At 37.2% G+C, this 24699-nt stretch overlaps 1 protein-coding gene across 1 annotated transcript in view; it reads right to left on the reverse strand.

The window, feature by feature from the left end:
* Positions 1 to 24699, reverse strand: part of TOPAZ1 (testis and ovary specific TOPAZ 1) — a 141547-nt gene that overhangs the window by 72634 nt on the left and 44214 nt on the right. The window contains exons 5-9 of the mRNA XM_073232452.1: positions 18779 to 18843; positions 16808 to 16947; positions 15303 to 15388; positions 14462 to 14587; positions 12861 to 12924 (exon numbers count right to left, since the gene is read on the reverse strand). Coding sequence (XP_073088553.1) covers positions 12861 to 12924; positions 14462 to 14587; positions 15303 to 15388; positions 16808 to 16947; positions 18779 to 18843 — 481 coding nt within the window. The remainder of the gene's footprint in view (positions 1 to 12860; positions 12925 to 14461; positions 14588 to 15302; positions 15389 to 16807; positions 16948 to 18778; positions 18844 to 24699) is intronic.

Genomic DNA, 24699 nt, shown 5'->3' on the forward strand with positions numbered 1-24699 from the left:
GTAGTTCCCATGTCAACATACAAAGAGATTACACTATTATTGGCTATATTCCCTATGCGGTACTTCCATTTCTGTGACAAACTTACTTTATATTTTGAAGTCTCTACCTCTTTAACACTCAAATTTCACCCTTTCTCCACCTCAACCGCTATGGTAACTAGCAGTCCATTCTCTGAGTTCATCAATCTATTTGTTTTCTTTGTTCATTTGTTTCATTTTTTAGATTCCCACATACAAATGAAATCACATGATATTTGTCTTGTTTTATTTCACTTAGCATAATAGCATCCATATTATTGCAAATGACAAGATTTCATTTTTCTTTATGTCTGAGTTACATTCATTATATATATGTACCACATGTTCTTTATCCATTCATCCTTGGACAGTTGGGTTGCCTCCACATCTTGACTATTGTAAATAATATTTCAATAAACATAGGGGTGCATACATCTTTTTGAATTACTGGTTTTGTTTCCTTCTGGTAAATTTCCAGAAGAGGAATTGCTGGGTTGTATGGTATTTCTATTTTTAGGTTTTTGAGAGGTGTCTATACTGTCTCCCATATTGGCCGCATCAATTTATGTTCCCAAGAAGTGTAAGAGGATTTCTTTTTATCCACATCCTCACCAACACTTTTTATTTCTTGTATAATACTCTAATTTGAACTTATAACAGCTTAACTTCAATAATATAAAACTGCTCCTTTGCAACTCCATCCCCATCCCTTTCAGCTGTTAAGGTCACAAAAGTACATTTTTGCATACTGTGTGCCCCTAAACATTATAGTTCTTTTAAATGTATTAGTCCCTTAAAATTATACAGAGAAAAGGATTTGGAGATGACAACCATATTTACAATAATGCTAGTTTTTACACTAATATATATTTTTTCTTTAAACACAGTAGACTCTTAAATCATGTAGAAAACAAAAGTTATTGTTCTAATAACACTAGCTTTTATAACTGCCCATGTATTAATCTATATTGATATTTCTCAACATGACCTTGAGTTACTGTCTAGTGTCCTTTTATTTTCCCAGACAGGCCTCCTTTGAGCATTTCCAGCAAAGCAGGTCTAATGGAACTGAATTCTCGCAACTTTTGTTTATCTGGGAATGTCTTAATATCTCCCTCATTTTTGAAGGACAGCTTTGCTAGATAGAGGGTTCTTGGTTGACAAATATATTTTTTTAGCACTTTGAATATATCAGCCCATTGCCTTCTGGCATCCAAAGTTTCTGATGAGAAATCTGCTTATACTGTAATTGAGGATCACTTTTACGCGATGATTTGTTTCTCTTGCTGGTTTCAAGATTCTGTCTTTGTATTTGGCTTTTGAAAGATGGATTAAAACATGTCTTGGTATGAATCTTTTTGAGCTCATCTTACTGGGAATTTTTTAAGCTTCTGGGATATTTGTATTCATGATTTTCATCATATATGAGAATTTTTCAGCCATTATTTGTTAAAATATTCTTTCTGCCCCTTCTTCTGGGACTCCCACAACGTGCATATTGATTCTCTTAATGCTACCCACAGGCCCTCTTAAGCTGTGTTCACTTTTCTTTGATCTTTCTTCTGTTTCTCAAATTTGATAATTTTCATCATCCTGTATTCAAGTTTACTTTTTCTTTTGTCTGCTCAAATCTGCCTTTGAATCCCTGTAGTGAATTTTTCACTTTGGCTATTTACTTTTAAGCTCCAGAATTCTTTGGTTTCTTTTTAGTTTTTCTATCTCTTTGTTCATATTTCCACTTTGTTTAGGCATTGTTTTCTTGACTTTTCCTATATCTTCCCTAGTTCTTTAAGCATCTTTAAGACAGCTGTTTTAAAGTCATTGTCTAATATCTGCTATCAGGTCTTTCACAGGGTTACATCTATTAATTACTTTTACCTTTGGTGGGCCATACTTTTCCTGTTTCTTTGTATACCTTGCAATTTTTTTGTTGAAAAGTGAGCATGTGAATCCAAAATGTGGTAACTATGAAGCTCAGATTCTCTTTCTTCTTTAGGGTTTTCTGTTTTGGGTTGTTTTTGTTCATTGCTTTTGTTGTTTTGATTATTGTAGCTGTCTCTATGGATAGGATCAGCCTGAAGTATAAGCTTAAGGTCTTCTCAGGTCTGTTTAGAGCCTTTCTCTGGGCATATGTGGTCACTTTTTAATTTTCTTTGTATATGCAATTGCTTTAGAATGTCCCAGTCATTAATGCCTGACTTCCAGAAAGGGAAAAAGAAAAATGAAGGGGAGAGAAAAAAAGGGCATTAGCTCTTTCAATCCTCTGGAAGTCACTTTAGCAGAAGGGGGTAGGGCTTGCAAAAATGTAGGGAATTACAGACAAGGGCTGCCAAACTCTTTACACCTCTAGGATCAGAAGTAGCAATCAGCAGTCAGAGCACACATCCCTGACATTTGGAACACTGGGTCCCTTTGCTCCACCTGACTCCCATAAGCCATCTGCAAGCTGCTCTAGGAAGTTATCCACAGCTACCTGCCATATGACTAGGCATGGGAGATGGGGGATTTCTACTGTGCAAAGAGCTGAAATTGATCAAAATTAACCACAGTTTATCATTCATGTGTTCCCCTGGAAGTGGTAAGCTTTCCCTGGACTCCAGAGTTCCAAAATAAGCTGTATCAGATTCTGCCAGTGCAATTAGTGTCTAGGTGGAAAAACAGATTCCTGGTGCTTCCTACTCCACCATCTTCTTACATTGCTTTTTAAAAGTGCTTTGTCAATTGATAATGCCACTTCAGTAACATACCAGAATTGGGTATTTTCACTACTTTATTTTGATTAGGAGCACACAATCCTGGTGCACAAGTTAACACTAGATTTTTACTCTACAGATTTGTTTTTAATTCTCATGAAAAATAATGCTCATACTTTTGTAAACAGCTAACTGAACTCTTGTTATTCTTAAAATTGGAATATATTGTACATATTACCAGTAGTAATCCTAAAATATTTAAGGCTAACACCTTTTTTCAGTTTTAATTTATATGGTCGAAGTTGTAGCTATTGTGCTTCTTCTGATTATTTTAAACCACAGAAATTACCACCTTTCAAAAAAATCAGGTAGAAATACTTAATTCTTTCCATTGAATTGCTAATATACTGTATTGATTCATTTTGGAATATCTTAAGGAGTAATAGTTTTTAAAATGTTTTTAGTTAAAAACTTCAGAGAAGAGAATTTTTTGTGGAAATTCAAATACAAAACAAATAAAAGAGGACCTATGGATAAATAGGAGGATAGGGAGTTCCACTAGTGGCAGGACCTCCCCTTGTACACCCAGATGGCCCCTGAGACCTCTCTGTAGAGCCTGGGCAGTTATATTTATACCTTATATCACTGGTATTCAGAGTTTCTCTTTTAGTTGCTATTTGGTCATCCTAACATCATTAAAGGATCTTCCTTTCCGAAGCTGTAAGGTCTTTCTAAACATTAACCTGCTTTATACTATTGGGTCTATTTTGAGCTATCTATTCTGTTCCACTGATCTAAGTTTCTGTTTTCACACCAAACATAATTTCCATAGGTTCTTGCCAACTTCTGCATTTATTCTTCATTATAGTTCTTTATTTGTTTTCCATATTTGTTGTTTTAAAACTAAATTCACATATATATCTCCTGTTAACATACTGGATGCTTATGCAATCAAAATTACATTTATAGGAGCTTTGCATTTTTTCACATCATCCTCTTTTCTTCCATATTTCATGTTATGGAATTACTTCTGGAATATAAATGTTCTACATCTAACCTTCTGCAGCTTCTCTGCCCTTGGCTATCACAACCCTTCAGGTGTTGAGAGCATTCCTTATATAGGCTCCTATTACATTTACCTTAATCTAACTACACAAAGAGGAAATACTTAAGTCCAGATTAGCAGTTCCCTGAGATGCTGCTTCTAACCCCTGGGGAGATGATATTACCAGCAATACAAATAATGAATGTCACAGATTTATTTTTAGATGAATGAGATTTTAAGGAGATGAATATGAAGTTAAATTCATATTTAACCATCTATGCTTATATCTAATGCTGTTATCATCATACTAGATGGCTTTAGTGGCTATGTCAGGATGAGAAATATAAATAAAGCTTGGTTCCTTCCTCATGGAGCACTACATAGTGGGGAAAATGGGGGCCGAGAATGAGATGAGGCTGTGTAGTCAAATAAGGGCCTAACAAAGGAGATAATCTTATTTCCTATAATTAAGCCTTGAATGATGAATAGGTCTCTGCTATAGGGAAGGGGAACAGAAGAAAGGTATCCCAGGTAGACAGAGCACTAGGAGGAGTGGCACATAGCCTGGCCTGTTTAGGAAACTGCACGAAACTCAGCATAGATGGTGCATTGGCAAAAAGGGGGTAAGTGTGAAGAGATGAAGAAGTAATGAAGATATAATTTCTGAAAGATCCCTTCAGGAAGATTTTAAGCCAATTAACAATTGCCTATTTTTTTGTCTTACACCTGTAAATAAAATTTCTATATTCTGTATTCACAAAAACATTAGTACATAAGGGAATTAAAGTGTTATGTGTGATAATTTTTTATTAATCAAATACCATACTTACTTTCAATACTTTCTAAAGTAAAAAGAACCACACCATGGCATTCAGTTTTCATACTTAAAAGCACTGAATTTGGGCGGAGCCAAGATGGCGGCGTGAGTAGAGCAGCAGAAATCTCCTCCCAATACCACATTTATCTATGAAAATATAACAAAGACAACTCTTCCTAAACTAGAGACCAGAAGACACAGGACAACATCCAGCCCACATCCACACCTGCGAGAACCCAGCGCCTCGCGAAGAGGGTAAGATACAAGCCCCGGCCCTGCGAGTCCTGAGTGACCCTCCCCCCAGCTCCCAGTAGGAGGAGAGAGATCTGAGTGGGAGGGAGAAGGAGTGGAGGACTGCTGAATACCCAGCCCCAGCCATCCTGACCAGAGTGCAGACACAGTGCATGCGTGGGGTCCTGGATACTAGGGAAACAGGGCGGCAGGACTGGTGAGCGGGTGCCTGAGGCCAACGCCGGAGAACAAAGAAATGGGAGCAGCCTTTCTTTTTTTTTTTTTTGGGCAAGTGCTTTTTGGAAGTCTTAAAGGGACAGGGACCCTAATACTAGGGAAACGGTGAAGCAAGACAGGTGAGCGGGTGCCTGAGACTGGTGCCTGAGGACAAATAAAATTGAGTGTTTTTCTTTTCCATTTTTTAAATGATTTATTTAATATTTTTTTCTTTTGTTGTTGCTGTTGTTGTTTTGGTTTGGAGAGTGCTTTTTGGAAGTCTTAAAGGGGCAGGGCAGGACACTTAGTCCAGAGGCAGGGAATCTGGGGATCTCTGGACACTCTAAACCCCTGGGCAGCAGGGAGCACAGAGGCCCCTTATGGAGATAAATAGCCTCCTGGCCGCTGCCCCTCCAATAGGGCTCCACCATTTTGGAGCAGCGGCCCGAGCCAGGCCACGCCCACAGCAACAGTGGAGATAAACTCCGCTGGGCACCTGGGCAGGAAGCAGAAGCACTGTCTGTGCACAGCTGCCCAGCACAAGCCACTAGAGGTTGCTTTTCTCCCAGGAGAGGAAGGCCACAAACCAACAAGAAGGAAAGCTCTTCCAACTATCACTCGTACCAGCTCTGCAAACTATCTCTATCACCATGAAAAGGCAAAACTACAGGTAGACAAAGATCACAGTGACAACACCTGAGGAGACAGACCTAACCAGTCCTCCTGAAAAAGAATTCAAAATAAAAATCATGAACATGCTGACGGAGATGCAGAGAAAAATGCAAGAGCAATGGGATGAAGTCCGGAGGGAGATCACAGATGTCAGGAAGGAGATCACAGAAGTGAAACAAACCCTGGAAGGATTTATAAGCAGAATGGATAAGATGCAAGAGGCCATTGAAGGAATAGAAACCAGAGAACAGGAATGTATAGAAGCTGACATAGAGAGAGATAAAAGGATCTCCAGGAACGAAACAATACTAAGAGAACTATGTGACCAATTCAAAAGGAACAATATCCGTATTATAGGGGGACCAGAAGACGAAGAGAGAGGAAAAGGGATAGAGAGTCTCTTTGAAGAAATAATTGCTGAAAACATCCCCATACTGGGGGTGGAAATAATCGAACAGACCACGGAAATACACAGAACCCCCAACAGAAAGGATCCAAGGAGGACAACACCAAGACACAAGGTAATTAAAATGGCAAGGATCAAGGACAAAAAAAGAGTTTTAAAGGCAGCTAGAGATAAAAAGGTCACCTATAAAGGAAAACCCATCAGGCTAACATCAGACATCTCGACAGAAACAAAAAAAGGCCAGAAGAGAATGCAATGATATATTTAATGTAATGAAACAGAAGGGCCTTGAACCAAGGATACTGTATCCAGCACGACTATCATTTAAATTTGATGGCGGGATTAAACAATTCCCAGATAAGCAAAAGCTGAGGGAATTTGCTTCCCACAAACCACCTCTACAGGGCATCTTAGAGGGACTGCTCTAGATGGGAGCACTCCTAAAAAGAGCACAGAACAAAACACATAACATATGAAGAATGGAGGAGGAGGAATAAGAAGGGAGAGAAGAAAAGAATCTCCAGACAGTATATATGACAGCTCAATAAGCGAGCTAAGTTAGGCGGTAAGATACTAAAGAAGCTAACCTTGAACATTTGGTAACCACGAATCTAAAGCCTGCAATGGCAATACGTACATATCTCTCAATAGTCACCCTAAATGTAAATGGACTGAATGCACCAATCAAAAGACACAGAGTAATAGAATGGATAAAAAAGCAAGACCCATCTATATGCTGCTTACAAGAAACTCACCTCAAACCCAAAGACATGCACAGACTAAAAGTCAAGGGATGGAAAAACATATTTCAGTCAAACAATAGTGAGAAGAAAGCAGGGGTTGCAGTACTAATATCAGACAAGATAGACTTCAAAACAAAGAAAGTAACAAGAGATAAAGAAGGACACTACATAATGATAAAGGGCTCAGTCCAACAAGAGGACATAACCATTCTAAATATATATGCACCCAACACAGGAGCACCAGCATATGTGAAACAAATACTAACAGAACTAAAGAGGGAAATAGACTGCAATGCATTCATTCTAGGAGACTTCAACACACCACTCACCCCAAAGGATAGATCCACCGGGCAGAAAATAAGTAAGGACACAGAGGCACTGAACAACACACTAGAACAGATGGACCTAATAGACATCTACAGAACTGTACATCCAAAAGCAACAGGATACACATTCTTCTCAAGTGCACATGGAACATTCTCCAGAATAGACCAAATACTAGGCCACAAAAAGAGCCTAAGAAAATACCAAAAGATTGAAATCCAACCACCCAATTTTCAGACCACAAAGGCATAAAACTAGAAATAAATAGTACAAAGAAAGCAAAAAGGCTCACAAACATATGGAGACTTAAAAACACGCTCCTAAATAATCAATGGATCAATGACCAAATCAAAATGGAGATCCAGCAATATATGGAAACAAACGACAACAACAACACTAAGCCCCAACTATTCTGGGACATGGCAATAGCAGTCTTAAGAGGAAAGTATACAGCAATCCAGACATATTTAAAAAGGAAGAACAATCCCAAATAAATGGTCTAACGTCACAATTATCGAAATTGGAAAAAGAAGAACAAATGAGGCCTAACGACAGCAGAAGGAAGGACATGATAAAGATCAGAGAAGAAATAAACAAAATTGAGAAGAATAAAACAATAGCAAAAATCAATGAAATCAAGAGCTGGTTCATCAAAAAAATAAACAAAATAGATAAGCCTCTAGCCAGACTTATTAAGAGGAAAAGAGAGTCAGCACAAATCAACAGTATCAGAAACAAGAAAGGAAAAATCACGACGGACCCAACAGAAATACAAAGAATTATTAGTGAGTACCATGAAAACCTATATGCTAACAAACATGGAAACCTAGGAGAAATGGACAACTTCCTAGAAAAATACAACCTTCCAAGACTGACCCAGAAAGAAACAGAAAATCTAAACAGACCAATTACCAGCAATGAAATTGAAGCAGTAATCAAAAAACTACAAAAGAACAAAACCCCCAGGCCAGAAGGATTCACCTCAGATTTTTATCAGACATACAGTGAAGACATAAAACTCACTCTCCTTTAAGTTTAACAAAAAATAGAAGACGAGGGAATACTCCCAAACTCATTCTATGAAGCTAACATCACCCTAATACCAAAACCAGGCCAAGACCCCACCAAAAAAGAAAACTACAGACCAATAACCCTGATTAACGTAGATGTAAAAAAACTCAACAAAATATTAGCAAATCGAATTCAAAAATACATCAAAAGGATCGTACACCATGACCAAGTGGGATTCATCCCAGGGATGCAAGGATGGTACAACATTCGAAAGTCCATCAACATCATCCACCACATCAACAAAAAGAAAGACAAAAACCACATGATCATCTGCATAGATTCTGAAAAAGCATTTGTCAAAGTTCAACATCCATTCATGATAAAAACTCTCAGCAAAATGGGAATAGAGGGCAAGTACCTCAACATAATAAAGGCCATCTATGATAAACCAACAGCCAACATTATATTGAACAGCGAGAAGCTGAAAGCTTTTCCTCTGAGATCGGGAACTAGACAGGGATGCCCACTCTCCCCACTGTTATTTAACATAGTACTGGAGGTCCTAGCCATGGCAATTAGACAAAACAAAGAAATACAAGGAATCCAGACTGGTAAAGAAGAAGTTAAACTGTCACTATTTGCAGATGACATGATACTATACATAAAAAACCCTAAAGACTCCACCCCAAAACTACTAGAACTGATATCCGAATACAGCAAAGTTGCAGGATACAAAATCAACAAACAGAAATCTGTGGCTTTCCTATACACTAACAATGAACCAACAGAAAGAGAAATCAGGAAAACAACTCCATTCACAATTGCAGCAAAAAAAATAAAATACCTAGGAATAAACCTAACCAAAGAAGTGAAAGACTTATACTCTGAAAACTACAAGTCACTCTTAAGAGAAATTAAAGGGGACACTAACAGATGGAAACTCATCCCATGCTCGCGGCTAGGAAGAATTAATATCGTCAAAATGGCCATCCTGCCCAAAGCAATGTACAGATTTGATGCGATCCCTATGAAACTACCAGCAACATTCTTCAATGAACAGGAACAAATAATTCAAAAATTCACATGGAATCACCAAAGACCCCAAATAGCCAAAGCAATCCTGAGAAAGAAGAATAAAGTAGGGGGGATCGCACTCCCCAAGTTCAAGCTCTACTATAAAGCCATAGTAATCAAGACAATTTGGTACTGGCACAAGAACAGAGCCACAGACCAATGGAACAGACTAGAGAATCCAGACATTAACCCAGACATATATGGTCAATTAATATCTGATAAAGAAGCCATGGACATACAATGGCGAAATGACAGTCTCTTCAACAGATGTTGCTGGCAAAACTGGACAGCTACATGTAGGAGAATGAAACTGGACCATTGTCTAACCCCATATACAAAAGTAAACTCTAAATGGATCAAAGACCTGAATGGAAGTCATGAAACCATTAAACTCGTGGAAAAAAACATAGGCAAAAACCTCTTAGACATAAACATTAGTGACCTCTTCCTGAACATATCTCCCTGGGCAAGGAAAACAACAGCAAAAATGAACAAGTGGGACTATATTAAGCTGAAAAGCTTCTGTACAGCAAAAGACACCATCAACAGAACAAAAAGGAACCCTACAGTATGGGAGAATGTATTTGAAAATGACACATCCGATAAAGGCTTGACGTCCAGAATATATAAACAGCTCACACGCCTCAACAAACAAAACACAAGTAACCCAATTAAAAAATGGGCAGAGGAACTGAACAGACAGTTCTCTAAAAAAGAAATACAGATGGCCAACACACATGTGAAAAGATGCTCCACATGGCTAATTATCAGAGAAATGCAAATTAAAACTACAATGAGGTATCACCTCACACCAATAAGGATGGCTGCCATCCAAAAGACAAACAACAACAAATATTGGAGAGGCTGTGGAGAAAGGGGAACCCTCCTACACTGCTGGTGGGAATGTAAATTAGTTCAACCATTATGGAAAGCAATATGGAGGTACATCAAAATGCTCAAAACAGACTTACCATTTGACCCAGGAATTGCACTCCTAGGAATTTACCCTAAGAATGCAGCAATCAAGTTTGAGAAAGACAGATACACCCCTATGTTTATCACTGCACTATTTACAATAGCCAAGAATTGGAAGCAACCTAAATGTCCATCGATAGATGAATGGATAAAGAAGATGTGGTACATATACACAATGGAATACTACTCAGCCGTAAGAAAAGGCCAAATCCTACCATTTGCAGCAACATGGATGGAGCTGGAGGGTATTATGCTCAGGGAAATAAGCCTAGCGGAGAAAGAGAAATACCAAATGATTTCACTCATCTGTGGAGTATAAGAACAAAGGAAAAACTGAAGGAACAAAACAGCAGCGGAATCACAGAACTCAAGAATGGACTAACAGGTACCAAAGGGAAAGGGACTGGGGAGGATGGGTGGGTAGGGGGGGATAAGGTGGTGGGCGGAGAAAAAGAGGGGTATTAAGATTAGCATGCATAGGGGGGTGGGAGAAAGGGGAGGGCTGTACAACACAGAGAAGAAAAGTAGTGACTCTACAACACTTTGCTATGCTGATGGACAGTGACTGTAAAGGGGTTTATAGGGGGGACCTGGTATATGGAAGATCCTAGTAAACATAATATTCATCATGTAAGTGTAGATTAATGATAACAAACAAACAAAAAAAGCAGTTCCTGTGTGGTGACCTCCAATGAGATCTACACAATGGTATAAAGGGCATATAAAAGTGTAGACAAAGGGTTTGTTTGTGCTTATACAGAGGATCAAAGCCTAATCTGGCTACCCCGAAAATGAACTAAGATATGATTGAAAAAGAACTTCCAACATCAGCACTCTCGGGAAGACTCATGCCAGAAGATGATCATCAAAAACCCCCAACAAAGATCCACGCGCTGCTACAGGTGTAGATACACTCATCCCACCGGTTCCTGGACTTGCCATGGGAATGAAGAAGAAGTTATCTAAGCTGGCCTGTGCATACAGTAAAACAACAAATTTGACTGGATCTACACTGTTGGAACTCAACCAAGAATTAGGAGAAGTGCAAATTGTAGCGCTCCAAAATCTTACAACTACAGACTATTTACTGTTAAAAGAACATATGGGATGTGAACAGTCCACAGGAATGGGTTGTTTTAATTTGTCTGATTTCTCTCAGACTGTTCAAGTTCAGTTGGACAATACCCACCATATCATAGATAAGTTTTCACAAATGCCTAAGGTGCCTAACTGGTTTTCTTGGTTTCACTGGAGATGGCTGGTAATTATAGGTATGCTTTGGTTATGTAACTGTATTCCTATTATGTTAATGTGTGTGCGCAATTTAATTAGTAGTTTAAAACCTATACATGCTGAAGTTACTATACAAGAAGATATGTCAAAGAAATAATCAATCTTCGCATGTTTTCTTCCGCCTGCTACTTCTCTAGCTTTTCTGCTTCCTTCCTAATTACAACCCATAAATAGAATTCGTGCCTCATATCGAATTTACCGTGTATCACAATTCTTCCAAGTGGTAAAGATACCTCAAGACAAATGCTGGGCATAGAAGCCACAGGGCATAAATATGCAAAGAAGTAAAAAACTAACCTTTTCAAACAATAAGGCTTCTCTCTCTCTTACCAACTTTACATTTCCCTGTATGGCCCCAGAAGATGACTGGTTAGCCAGAAACGGGTAAGATTCCTCAAGGGAGGAACAACCTAAGACAGGCACAGTCACAGGGGAGCCATCAGGTGAGGAATTGGGGATAAACAGAGGTGAGGCTTAGAACCCCCCCTCCCCCCCACTGTTTTGAGAGAAATCTGCTGCATCCGTGGATGTTTTATTGCCCTTGTCTAGCTTGGATTAACACATAGTCTACAGGCACACACCTGATCATCTACATTTGCTCTCTTACAACACTAAACTATGTTTTCTACCTTTATCTTGCATCTACCTACCACTTCAGCATTTTATTAAAAATAATAATAATAAAGAGAGAAATGTGGTATCCACATATAAATCAAGTATAAAAATCAAACGAATATTCATATTTGAGCTGACTTTTTATAGTTCATAATGCATGATCAAAACCGAAAGTTTCTGTGATGACTGCCCTTGTACTATTCACTATGTAACTTATTCACTATGTAAGAATTTGTTCTCCATGTAAGAACTTGTTTGTTATGCTTCAGAAGATTGGAGACTGACGAAAATTAGGCTTGGGCTGGATTAATGATTATACATTGAGTACTGAGTCCCTTATACAGAATTTTATTGTTGTTAACAACCATTTGATCAAAAAAAATAGGAGAGATGCCCTCACAAAAATAAATAAATAAATAAATAAATAAATAAATAAATATATAAAGTACACACTTCCAATTGTAAAATAAGTAAGTAACCGGGATGTAATGTATGGCATAAGGAATATAGTCAAAATATTGTGGCAACTTGGTATGGTGATAGCTGGTACCTAGAATTATCATGTATATAAATGTTTAATCACTGTGTTGTACACCTGAAACTAATGTAATACTGTATGTCAACTACCCTTCAATAAAAAATAATTATCTAAAAAAAAAAAAGCCCTGAATTTACTTTCAAACTTTAACATTAATAAGTTTATAATAACCACTCCATTGTCTCATACCTGCACGTTGCAGCAAACACAGCTCATTGATACTTATGTACTTCTTAAACACATCCATGCAAACCTGCAAGTAACAAAAAATGTAAAATCACCTTTTTATATTTCATAAAAACTACACAAATTTCAATCTTTGCTTATTCCAATTTTTTAAAGTGAACTTAAAACAATGGAATAAGGAAGTGATAGGTTTATGCATAGATTTGAAATGTATACTGAATTCATTACAAAAACCATAGTTAGAGCAGCTCTGTCAAAGAAATAGTCAAGATTAGCAAGCAACTGGAGAAGGAAGAAAATCCTTGAATATCATGATTTTAAAAACCTTATTTAGGTCATTTAAAAAATAACTGTTTACTGGCACAACAATAAACACACTGACCAATGGATTAGGACGGAGCCTAAAAACACATCCACTCATATACAATCAGCTCACTTATGACATGGTAACTATGCAGTGCAGTGGGGAAAGAAAGGATGGTCTTTTTAGTAAATGATGTTAGGTCACCCGGGGATGCACCTGGGGAAAAAAAAGGTATCTTGGCCTTCTTCTCACAGCATAAACAAAAATCAATTCTAAATGGCTTAGAGTTCTAACTACAAAAGATAAAACAAACTTTTAAAGGAAAAACTTAGAGAACATCTTCATGATCTTGGAAAAGATTTCATCAATAGCATACAAAAAGTTAACATCATAAAATAAAAAAATTGGACAAAATTGGACTATATAAAAATTAAGAAATTATATTTATCAAAAGATGCCTTTAGGAGGGTGAAAAGGCAACTTGTAAAGTAGTAAAAGGCATCTGCAATATATATATATCCAACAAACAACCTGTATCCAGAATATATAAAGAATTCTTAAGATGGATAAGAATAAGAAAATCTTTTTTGTCTAAAGAAAATAGGCAAAATATTTAGATATTTCCAAAAGGGATATCCAAATGTCCAGTAACGATTCTGAAAGATGCTTAGCTTCATTAATCATCAGGGAAGGCATCACTCCCCACCCACAAGCATAGCTACAATTAAAAGGTTGATAATACCAAGTGTGGATGAGGATGTGAGGCAACTAGAACTCTCAGACTTTGCTGATGAGGCTGTAATTTGGTAAACCATTTGGAAATTTCTTTGGCAAAATCTATTAAAGTTAAACACACCATGCCTATAACCCGCAATTCCTGTTTTAAGTATAACCCCTCAGAATGTGTATATACGCTCCCCAAAGACCTGCAGAAGAACACTGATAACATCACTATCGTAACTACCAAACTTAGAAACCATCTGAATGCCCAACAAAAGTATTATTTTGCCCATCAACGAAATAAATTTTGATATACTCCACACAATGGAACATTCAGTATTATACAGCAATAAGAAAGAAAGGTCTACAATTAGGTTAAAAAATACTGATGAATCTGAGAAATACTGAGCAAAAGAAGCCAGAAACAAAAGAATACAGATTATATGATTTCATTTCTATAAAGTACAAAACTAGGTAAAGCTCACCTATGCTATTAGGAGTTAATGAAAGTTCTAATTAAAATACATAACTGAGATAGTTATTAAAACATTCTCTATTTCAAAGACTTTACATATTTTACCTTTTCATCCCCTTGCTCAGGCACATGAGCAAACTTGCATTGTGATCGCTCACAGCCACGTAATGTATTAAAATGAAATTTGCAATACCTATGAGGTATCATCAACCCTAGGGGTTTCTGGAACACCTAGAAAATTAGACAAATTCCCTTTCTGTATTAATTGTAAAACAATTACTATAATTAAGTTAGAAAACATTTGAAGTAACAAGAAATATCATATACCCAAAACAGTACCAAGATAAGTTTCTTCTGAGTAGACAGAAAAAAAATCTCTAAATTTATATTTTTAAAAATGAAAAAAATCAACTTAAAGTGATTTGTCTGAATTTTTGCTATTTCTTTAGTGTAAAATATTCAAAAGCTACTAGTGTTTTACTTTACATATTTTTTAAAGTTTATATATTCCCTCCTCCTCCTAACACACCTGCCCCTTTTGCTTTTACAAAAAGTTAATTCTATTACAATATGTATCATATTTCAGATGTCTTTATCAGAACCAAAATTTTCCTTAGCTATTTTTAACCAATGGAAAAAGGCAAATGACAGAGTCAAAGCTTTTTACAACCGATTTTTCCTATAAACTGCTTTCTACCACTGGTTTCCTCTTCCATCAAAGGGAGCTATTCATCCTGTATTGTCCGCTTTGGCTATCCCCCACTCTTCTACTTTCAACCTCTTACGTTAATTGTAAATATCCTCTGCATCACTACTCATTTTCTGCTTTATAACAACACCCCCCATTCTAAATCAATATAATGTCTGGAACTGCTAAAAAAATTAAGGGGAAATACAACTGAAGTATGTGCTTTATAATATTATTATTATTTAAATGGGGACTTACCCCTACATTTTTTTCCCTCTTGACTATCTCATAAGTTTCAGAATTCTGCAGCTTTAGAAGAGAATGTTTTCCTGGAAATCTGAAATCTAGAAATGATTAAGAATGAATTTACACACTAATAGGTTGTACCTTATACCCTTCATAACAATGAAACAGATGACTAATACCTGCTTTAAAGTTTCACTTTGAACTATTCATGAGCTCAATTCACAGACTGTGCTACCATTATGTTTTCCTGTGAGATACAGAATGATTTACATCTTGGATGCTCTTTAAGTATTTCTAGACCTGAATTAAAAATTTTATATTCATTATAAGCTGAAGATACTTTCTGAAAAGACTGACATGTGAGCACTGTATTCAAATGATTGTTTCTAAGTTAAACAGACAAATATTACATACAATAAACCATTCTAAGGGAAGAAAACTACTGACAAATCCAGGTGCTACAGTCTAAACAGTGACTTGATTCCTGTTCCCAGATTAATATTTTCAAGCCTTGCTACTCTAAACCCAATGTGACTTTATTTGGAGATAGGGCCTTTTACAGAAATAATTAAGGTTAAGTGGGATCATAAAAGTGAGGCCCTGACCCGACAGAATTAGTGTTTTTATGAAAAGACACCAGAGAACTTGCTCTCTCTCTTTTCATGCATATGAGCCAGGAAAAGGCCCCGGGAGAATGCGGCAAGAAGGCAGCTAGCTGTCTGTCAGCTAGGAGAAGAGCCAGAAACTGAACCTTGCCAGAACCTTGATCTTGACCTCCTACCCTCTAGAAAATGTGAAATAAATTTCTGTTGTTTAAGCCAGCCAGTCGGTGGTGTTTTGTTTTGGCAGCCTGAGCTGAGCAATATACCAGGCATCATATACCTTACTGTTATCTTTTAAATATGAGATTAGGTCATTAATTTTTTTTCCCTAAAGATAAAATAGTAAGTTTTTATTTTAAATAATTTCATTTTTTACTTCAGCAGCATCTAGATACAATATGGAAAAAACTGATGTTTTTGCTGCAGAGCTTTGCAGTAATTTCATTGAAAACTTGTTAAGGCTTTTTAAGATAAAACACATGATCATCATGGGCTTTTTGCTATAATACACAACACAAGCAGCATAAAGTTAATAATGGGAAAGTACAGAAGAGCTAAGTGTGAGCTACACAAAGGGTTTTTATTGTTTCTAAGTTCATTTTTCAATCTAGCTTATTTTCTTCAAAGCCTTATCAATTATCAAAAAAATGGACACTAATTCTAAAATACATCTTAAAGTCCTAAAACAGTCAACAAACATGATTTTAGACATAACCCGTAACTCACCTGTACTACCACTATTATATACAGATATTTCAGAAATTGTTTCATCGGAAGTACTAAGTATATGTATTAAATCTAATTTTAACAAGATATGATTGTTTCAATTTTCTTTTTAACCTTTTTTTTTTTTTTTTGGTTGAAAACTCTCCTATACTATCAAAATCCAACAGAGTTTTACTAAGAAAATAGTACCATTCATCCAGGGTTTTAGTAATGTGTCTTCTTGATGAGCATTTAGATTCAGCGGCGGCACTGATAAGCACAGAGATTTTGGGCCCAGCGCTGCTAATTCACATTCACCAACCATAATATCTGTATTTTTAGAATTTTTGCTGTGTGAGCAGAAAAACCAAAATCAGAATTTCAATTAATTCTAAAAACACTGAAGTTCAAGGTAAGCAGAAACAAATCTAATGTTATATATGGTATATATTATGCTGTATAATTATCATACTGTGATTCTTCAGTATTTTCAATAGGTTGCTCCTGCCTTCTTAACCAGAAAACCAGTGCATATTAAACAGTTGAAGTAGCGGTAGAAGTGAGGTGGTGGGGTTAAAACTAGAGCAAAATATTTTTGATCATGCCAGACAAAAGGCTTGAGGAGGAACTGGGCTAGCACTTAAATGCAGAAAAGATGATCCAATTATTCAATAGACAGTATAATTAAATAAATGAATTATATTCTTCAGGATAAGTATCTCTAATAAATGTGCACATGTACTTGAGATCTTCCGTTGGGAAGAAGATATAAAATGTGTTGTTCTGGGTTGCTGATTTAAACAGCACTGAGTATATTCTAATATGTGAGATACTATATAACCAATTTTAGAAAACTTAATCTGGAGTTTCACTTATCTAGAAAAATAACTTAACAAGCAAGAAGGAGGTGCAAGTACCTCAGAGCTGACTAACTGGTAAAAATGAATTTACTTTTTAGGAGAAAGATCAGATACTGTAATATTTTACCTTAAAAACAACACACTTTTTTAGCTGGGGCTCCCTGGTTTAGAGGAGAGTAAAAATAGAAAGTAAGAAGAGGGGCCAACAGTTAAAACAGCTGAAATTTAGTAGCACTGATGGAGTTTAAAAATCACACACACAACTTCTCTCCCCAACTTGGGACATCATTGCTGCGTCTAATTAACATAACACTCCTCCAAATAAAACAGAACAAAAGCAGTAACATAAACAAAGTAACAGGCGTTATGGAATTTTACACATGGAAAAAGTTATCCAGTAAAATTATTTCATTTTTGATTGATGACTAAAGCCCAGTGTTACACTCCTGTCATTATGGTAGAGCCAAGCAGGCAGCAATGGCACTATTCAGTCTGTATGCAAAGTGCTTTCAATAGAAAAAAATGTTAACTGTTGTCACGTTTTCTTTTAGATTTCCAAATGGTCATGAATCATGCTGGGCTTCTGTGACAATCTAATTCTTCCATAGGCTTTTCCTTAACACAGTGGTTCTCAAATTTGAGCACATATCAGGATTAGCTGGTGGCCTTGTTTAAATACAGGTGGGTGGGCCCCATACTATAGTTTCTGATTCAGTAGGTCAGGGGTGAGACCCAGTAATGTGCACTTCTGACAATGTCCTACATGCTGCCACTGCTCCAAGGATCACTTTGAAAACCACTGCCTTAATGTAAAAGGTCTTAAAACTGTCACCTGATGTATGTCTTGCCTCAACAGCAAAATGGGGGTGGAAGATGGATCAGGTGATCTCTGAGGTGTCCTCTGCCTCTATATTTGGTATCTGAGAATGTTCTACTAAATGCACTGTAACTCTCAGTACTAATCACTGCAGCCATTTCAGATACCTGCAAACTGCAATTTTCATCTGATTTCAGTCACTCTTACCTTCAAAGAATGGATATACACATTTTTTTCTTTTATGTTATGACTGTTCTTTATTCTCTCTTCAAAAAATATTTTAATAACTCAAAAAACTAGAAAAAAAAGTGACAACTTTAAGGTAACTTACAGTATAACTGACATCTGGGTATACACCTGCTACATTACTTAAATAATACCCATGTATGATTTATGGCATATAGCCCAAACACATACAACACTGAATGAAAAACACATAAGATTCAAATTGTATGAATGATGGGACTATTTTAAAGTTACATTATTAAAAATCATGTTACAGACCTTTTGCAAACTTCATAACTATTTTCTTTTTCTTCTTTAAGAGTTACCTTGTCTGAAAATCTACTCTGTGAAGAGATTATGGTTAAAAAGTACAAGTGAATATGTCTATATTCCACACTAAGCTATGAATCTTACCAGATTTATTGGAATGCATTAGATGTTAATTAAGCTACTAGCTTTGGCCAAGCCAGAAAACAATTCTACTCAATGTTTACTTACAATATTGAATATTGACTTAAAAATCTCCACTGTTGCATAAGATAAAAATGAATAAAAATAAAAATTTTCTCAGATTTTGATATCACCTTTATACAAGCCAACATTTTAAATTATTATGGATAATTCAGGAAAAAAGAAGAATGACACTGGGTAACCTTTCTGTTTTTATAGATTCATTCCTAAAGGCAAGCCCTAGTTGGAACGACATGGGAAGGCCAAAAATCTGCCTTACTGATATGAAGAACCAAAAGACAGAGTTTAGAACCGGGAAGTGAGGCTGAGAATCCTGGAAAGGAGAGCACCTGAGAGGGAGCCCTAAATTCTTGTTATAAGTTTAGTCTACATGTCTAGCTGACTCATGAACTACACATAAGGTAGACTCCAGACAGCCCAACTAAGGCTAAAATAACTGAACCAAGATTTCAACTACTTGCTACCACAGGAGAGTAATCTGGAGGCTGAGTTCATTCAAGGTAAAAATCTAAGCAGGCAATCACCATACAGCCCAGCTACTGCAGACCTAGGCATTTACTCCAAAGAAATAAAAAATTAGGTTCATGCAAAAACCTGTACATGAATGTGTTTATAGTAGTTTTATTTATAATAGCCAAAACCTAGACACAACCTAGATATACTTCAATGATTAAACAGCTAAATAAACTGTGGTAACCCATACCATAGAGTTATTACTAAGTAGTAACAATGAATGAACTGCTGATACATACAACAGACTGGAGGACTATACAGAAGATTACGCTGGGTGAAAAAGACCAATCTGAAGAGATTACATACTCTATCATCATTTATATGTCATTCTTGAAATGACAAAATTACAGAAATGGAGAACAAATTAGTGATTGTCAACGGTTATGGAGAGGTTAGTGGTAGGTAACAAGGAAGTTGGCATAGCTATAAAAGGGTAACATGAAGGATTCTTGTGGTAATGGAAATGTTCTTTATCTTGACCATACTAATCAATATCCTGGTTGTGATACTGTACTATAGTTTTGCAATGTTATTGTTGGGGGAAGCTGGGTAAAGGGTACATGAGATCTTTCCATGTTATTTCTTACAATTGCATGCGATTCTATAATTACCTCAAAGTTAAATGGGGAATGCCACTAAAGCAGTACTTATGGATAAATTTATAGCACTAAATACTTCTTTTAGAAAAAAAGGTAAGTTTCAAATCAATGACCTCAGCTGCAACCTTAAAGAACTACAAAAATAAGGGCAAATTAAAACCAGAGTTGCCAGAAGAAAGAAGAAAATAATCATCAGACCAGAAATCAGTGAAATAGGAAACAAGCAGCAATAGAGAAAAAAAATCAGTAAAACTCCAAGCTGGTTCTTCTAGAATAATAATAAAATTGATGATCTTTTAGTCAGCCTCCAATGAATCTACATTTATATCAAAGTACAAAAATTAGAGATGGAAACCAGATTAATGGTTGCTAAGGTTAGGGATTAAGTTAGGAGAGGGAGGGAGGTGTGACTAAGAGGTAGTGAAAGGGAGAGCTTTCCAGTGATGCAGTAATTCATTATCTTGATTACAGTGGTGGCTACAAAAATCTGCATACTTGATAAAATACAAAGAACTACATGCATTCATTTTACATTTAATTATCAAATTCCTGCTTGTGATATTGTATTTTAAGATGTAATCATAGGGGAAAACTAGGTGAAGGGTACAGTGTTAAGAACTTAATGAATTCTGGCAAACATCTCCCAAAACCTATCCTTGCAGGAGTGAATATATTATATCTTTTCCTCAGTTTTAAGTAGATCTCTACAGAATCTCCACTACTTTTGAAACTTCCTGTGAGTCTGTTAATTGTTCCAAAGTTAAAATTATACTAGGCGGAGCCAAGATGGTGGGGTGAGTAGGACAGTGGGAATCTCCTCCCAAAAACATAAAAATTTTTGAAAATACAACAAATACAACTATCCCTAAAAGAGAGACCAGAAGATACAGGACAAGAGCCAGACCACATCCACACCCGCGAGAACCCAGCGCCTCACAAAGGGGGTAAGATACAAGCCCCGGCCCAGTGGGACCCGAGCGCCCCTCACCCCAGCTCCCGGTGGGAGGAGAGGAGTTGGAGCTGGGAGGGAGAAGGAGCCCAGGGCTGCTGAATAACCAGCCCTAGAGATCCGTACCCAGGCGTGGGGTGCTGGATACTAGGGAAACAGGACAGTAAGACCTGTGGGCAGGTCCCCGCAGTTGGCAACCCTGGGACAAAGAAAAGCAAGTGCTTTTTGAAAGTCTTAAGGGACAGGGACCCCACAGCTGGACGCAAGCGTCCCGGGACACTCAGCCCAGTGGCTGGGAATTCAGGGGAACTCCGGGCACCCTAACCCCCTGGGCAGCAGCTCTGAGACCCCTCACAGTGATAAACAGCCCCCCCTGTCTGTTTCCACTCCAGTGTCCTGCCATAGTAGAGCAGCAGCCTGAGGCTGGCCACACCCACAGTAAGGGAGCTTCCTGAATAGCGGCGGGGCAGGAAACAAACCCAGTCTACGCGCAATTGCCCAACACAAGCTGCTAGGGGTTGCCATTGTCCCAGAAAAGAAAGGCCAGGAGCAAGTGGAAAAGGTCTTGGCTCTCCCAGCTGACAGATGAGTCAATAGCATACCACTGCATCTATCAACATGAAAAGGCAAAAAAATTTGATCCAGACCAGGCTAACCCACACACCCTCGACATCCTCTCCTGAGAAGGAATCTAGGGAGGTAGATTTAACGAATCTTTCTGAAAAAAATTCAAAACAAAAGTCATAACCATGCTGATGGACTTGCAGAGAAATATGCAAGAACTAAGGAGGGAGAATACAGAAATAAAACAATCTCTGGAAGGACTTCAAAGCAGAATGGACAAGATGCAAGAGACCATTAATGGACTAGAAAACAGAACAGGAATGCAGAGAAGCTGATGCAGAGAGAGATAAAAGGATCTACAGGAATGAAAGAATATTAAGAGCATTCTGACCAATCCAAAAAGAACAATATTTGCATCATAGGGGTACCAGAAAAAGAAGAAGAGAGAAAAAAGGGATAGAAAGTGTCTTTGAAGAAATAATTGCTGAAAACTTCCCCAAACTAGGTGAGGAAATGGCCTCTCAGAGCACAGAAACACACAGAACTCCCATGACAAGGGACCTAGGAGGGCAACACCAAGACACTTAAAAATTAAAATGGCAAAGACCAAGGACAAGGACAGACTTAAAGGCAGCCAGAGAGAAAAAAAAGGTCACCTACAAAGGAAAACCCATCAGGCTATCATAAGACGTCTCAACAGAAACCTTACAGGCCAGAAGAGAATTGCATGATATATTTAATGGATTGAAACAGAAGGGCTTTGAACCAAGAATAGTGTATCCAGCATGATTATCACTTAAATAAAAAAGAGGGATTAAACAATTCCCAGACAAGCAAAAGTTGAGGGAATTTGCCTCCCACAAACCACCTCTACAGGGTAACTTGGAGGGACTGCTCCAGATGGGAACACTCCTAAAAAGAGCACAGAACAAAACACACAACATATGAAGAATGGAGGAGGAGGAATAAGAAGGGAGAGAAGAAAAGAATCTCCAGACAGTGTATATAAAACAGCTCAATAAGCAAGCTAAGTTAGGCAGTAAGATACTAAAGAGGCTAACCTTGAACCTTTGGTAACCACAAACTTAAAGCCTGCAATGGCAATAAGTACTTATCTTTCAATAATCACCCTCAATCAAAAGATGCAGAGTAATAGAATGGATAAAAAAGCAAGACCCATCTATATGCTGCTTACAAGAGACTCACCTCAAACCCAAAGACATACACAGATTAAAAGTCAAGGGATGCAAAAAGATATTTAATGTAAACAACAGGGAGAAAAAAGCAGGTGTTGCAATACTAGTATCAGACAAAATATACTTCAAAACAAAGAAAGTAACAAGAGATAAAGAAGAACATTACATAATGATAAAGGGGTCAGTCTAACAAGAGGATATAACCATTATATAAATATATATGCACCCAATACAGGAGCACCAACATATGTGAAACAAATACTAACAGAATTAAAGGAGGAAATAGAATGCAGTGCATTCATTTTGAGAGCCTTCGACACACCACCCACTCCAAAGGACAGATCCACCAGACAGAAAATAAGTAAGGACACAGAGTCACTGAACAACACACTAGAACAGATGGAGCTAAGAGACATCCATAGAACTCTACATCCAAAAGCAACAGAATACACATTTTTCTCAAGTGCACATGGAACATTCTCCAGAATAGACCACATACTAGGCCACAAAAACAGACTCCATAAATTCCAAAAGATTGAAATCCTACCAACCAACTTTTCAGACCACAAAGGTATAAAACTAGAAATAAATTATACCAAGAAAGCAAAAAGGCTCACAAACACATGGAGGCTTAATAACATGCTCCTAAATAATCAATGGATCAACGACCAAATTAAAATGTAGATCCAGCAATATATGGAAATAAGTGACAACAACAACACAAAGCTCCAACTACTGTGGGACGCAGCAAAAGCAGTCTTAAGAGGAAAGTATATAGCAATCCAGGCATATTTTAAGAAGTAAGAACAATCCCAAATGAACAGTCTAATGTCACAATTATCAAAACTGGAAAAAGAAGAACAAATGAGGCCTAAGGTGAGCAGAAGGAGGGACATAATAAAGATCAGAGAAGAAATAAATAAAATTTAGTAGAATAAAACAATAGAAAAAATTAATGAAACCAAAAGCTGGTTCTTTGAGAGAATAAAAAAATAGATAAGCCTCTAGCCAGACTTATTAAGAGAAAAAGAGAATCAACACATATCAAAAGAATCAGAAACGAGAAAGGAAAAATGATGACGGACCCCACAGAAACACAATGAATTATTAGAGAATACTATGAAAACCTATATGCTAACAAGCTGGAAAACCTAGAAGAAATGGACAACTTCCTAGAAAAATACAACCTCCCAAGACTGACCAAGGAAGAAACACAAAAGTTAAACAAACCAATTATGAGCAAAGAAATTGAAATGGTAATCAAAAAACTACCCAAGAACAAAACCCCGGGGCCAGACGGATTTACCTCGGAATTTTATCAGACACACAGAGAAGACATAATACCTATTCTCCTTAAAGTGTTCCAAAAAATAGAAGAGGAGGGAATACTCCCAAACTCATTCTATGAAGCCAACATCACCCTAATATCAAAACCAGGTAAAGACCCCACCAAAAAAGAAAATTACAGACCAATATCCCTGATGAATGTAGATGCAAAAATACTCAATAAAATATTAGCAAACAGAATTCAACAGTATATCAAAAGGATCATACACCATGACCAGGTGGGATTCATCCCAGGGATGCAAGGATGGTACAACATTCGAAAATCCATCAACATCATCCACCACATCAACAAAAAGAAAGACAAAAACCACATGATCATCTCCATAGATGCTGAAAAAGCATTCGACAAAATTCAACACCCATTCATGATAAAAACTCTCAACAAAATCGGCATAGAGGGCAAGTACCTCAACATAATAAAGGCCATATATGATAAACCCACAGCTAACATCATACTGAACAGCGAGAAGCTGAAAGCATTCCCTCTGAGATCGGGAACAAGACAGGGATGCCCACTCTCCCCACTGTTATTCAACATAGTACTGGAGGCCCTAGCCACGG

The sequence above is a fragment of the Manis javanica genome, chromosome 3 (assembly GCF_040802235.1).
Source record: "Manis javanica isolate MJ-LG chromosome 3, MJ_LKY, whole genome shotgun sequence".
NCBI classification, from domain to species: Eukaryota; Metazoa; Chordata; class Mammalia; order Pholidota; family Manidae; genus Manis; species Manis javanica.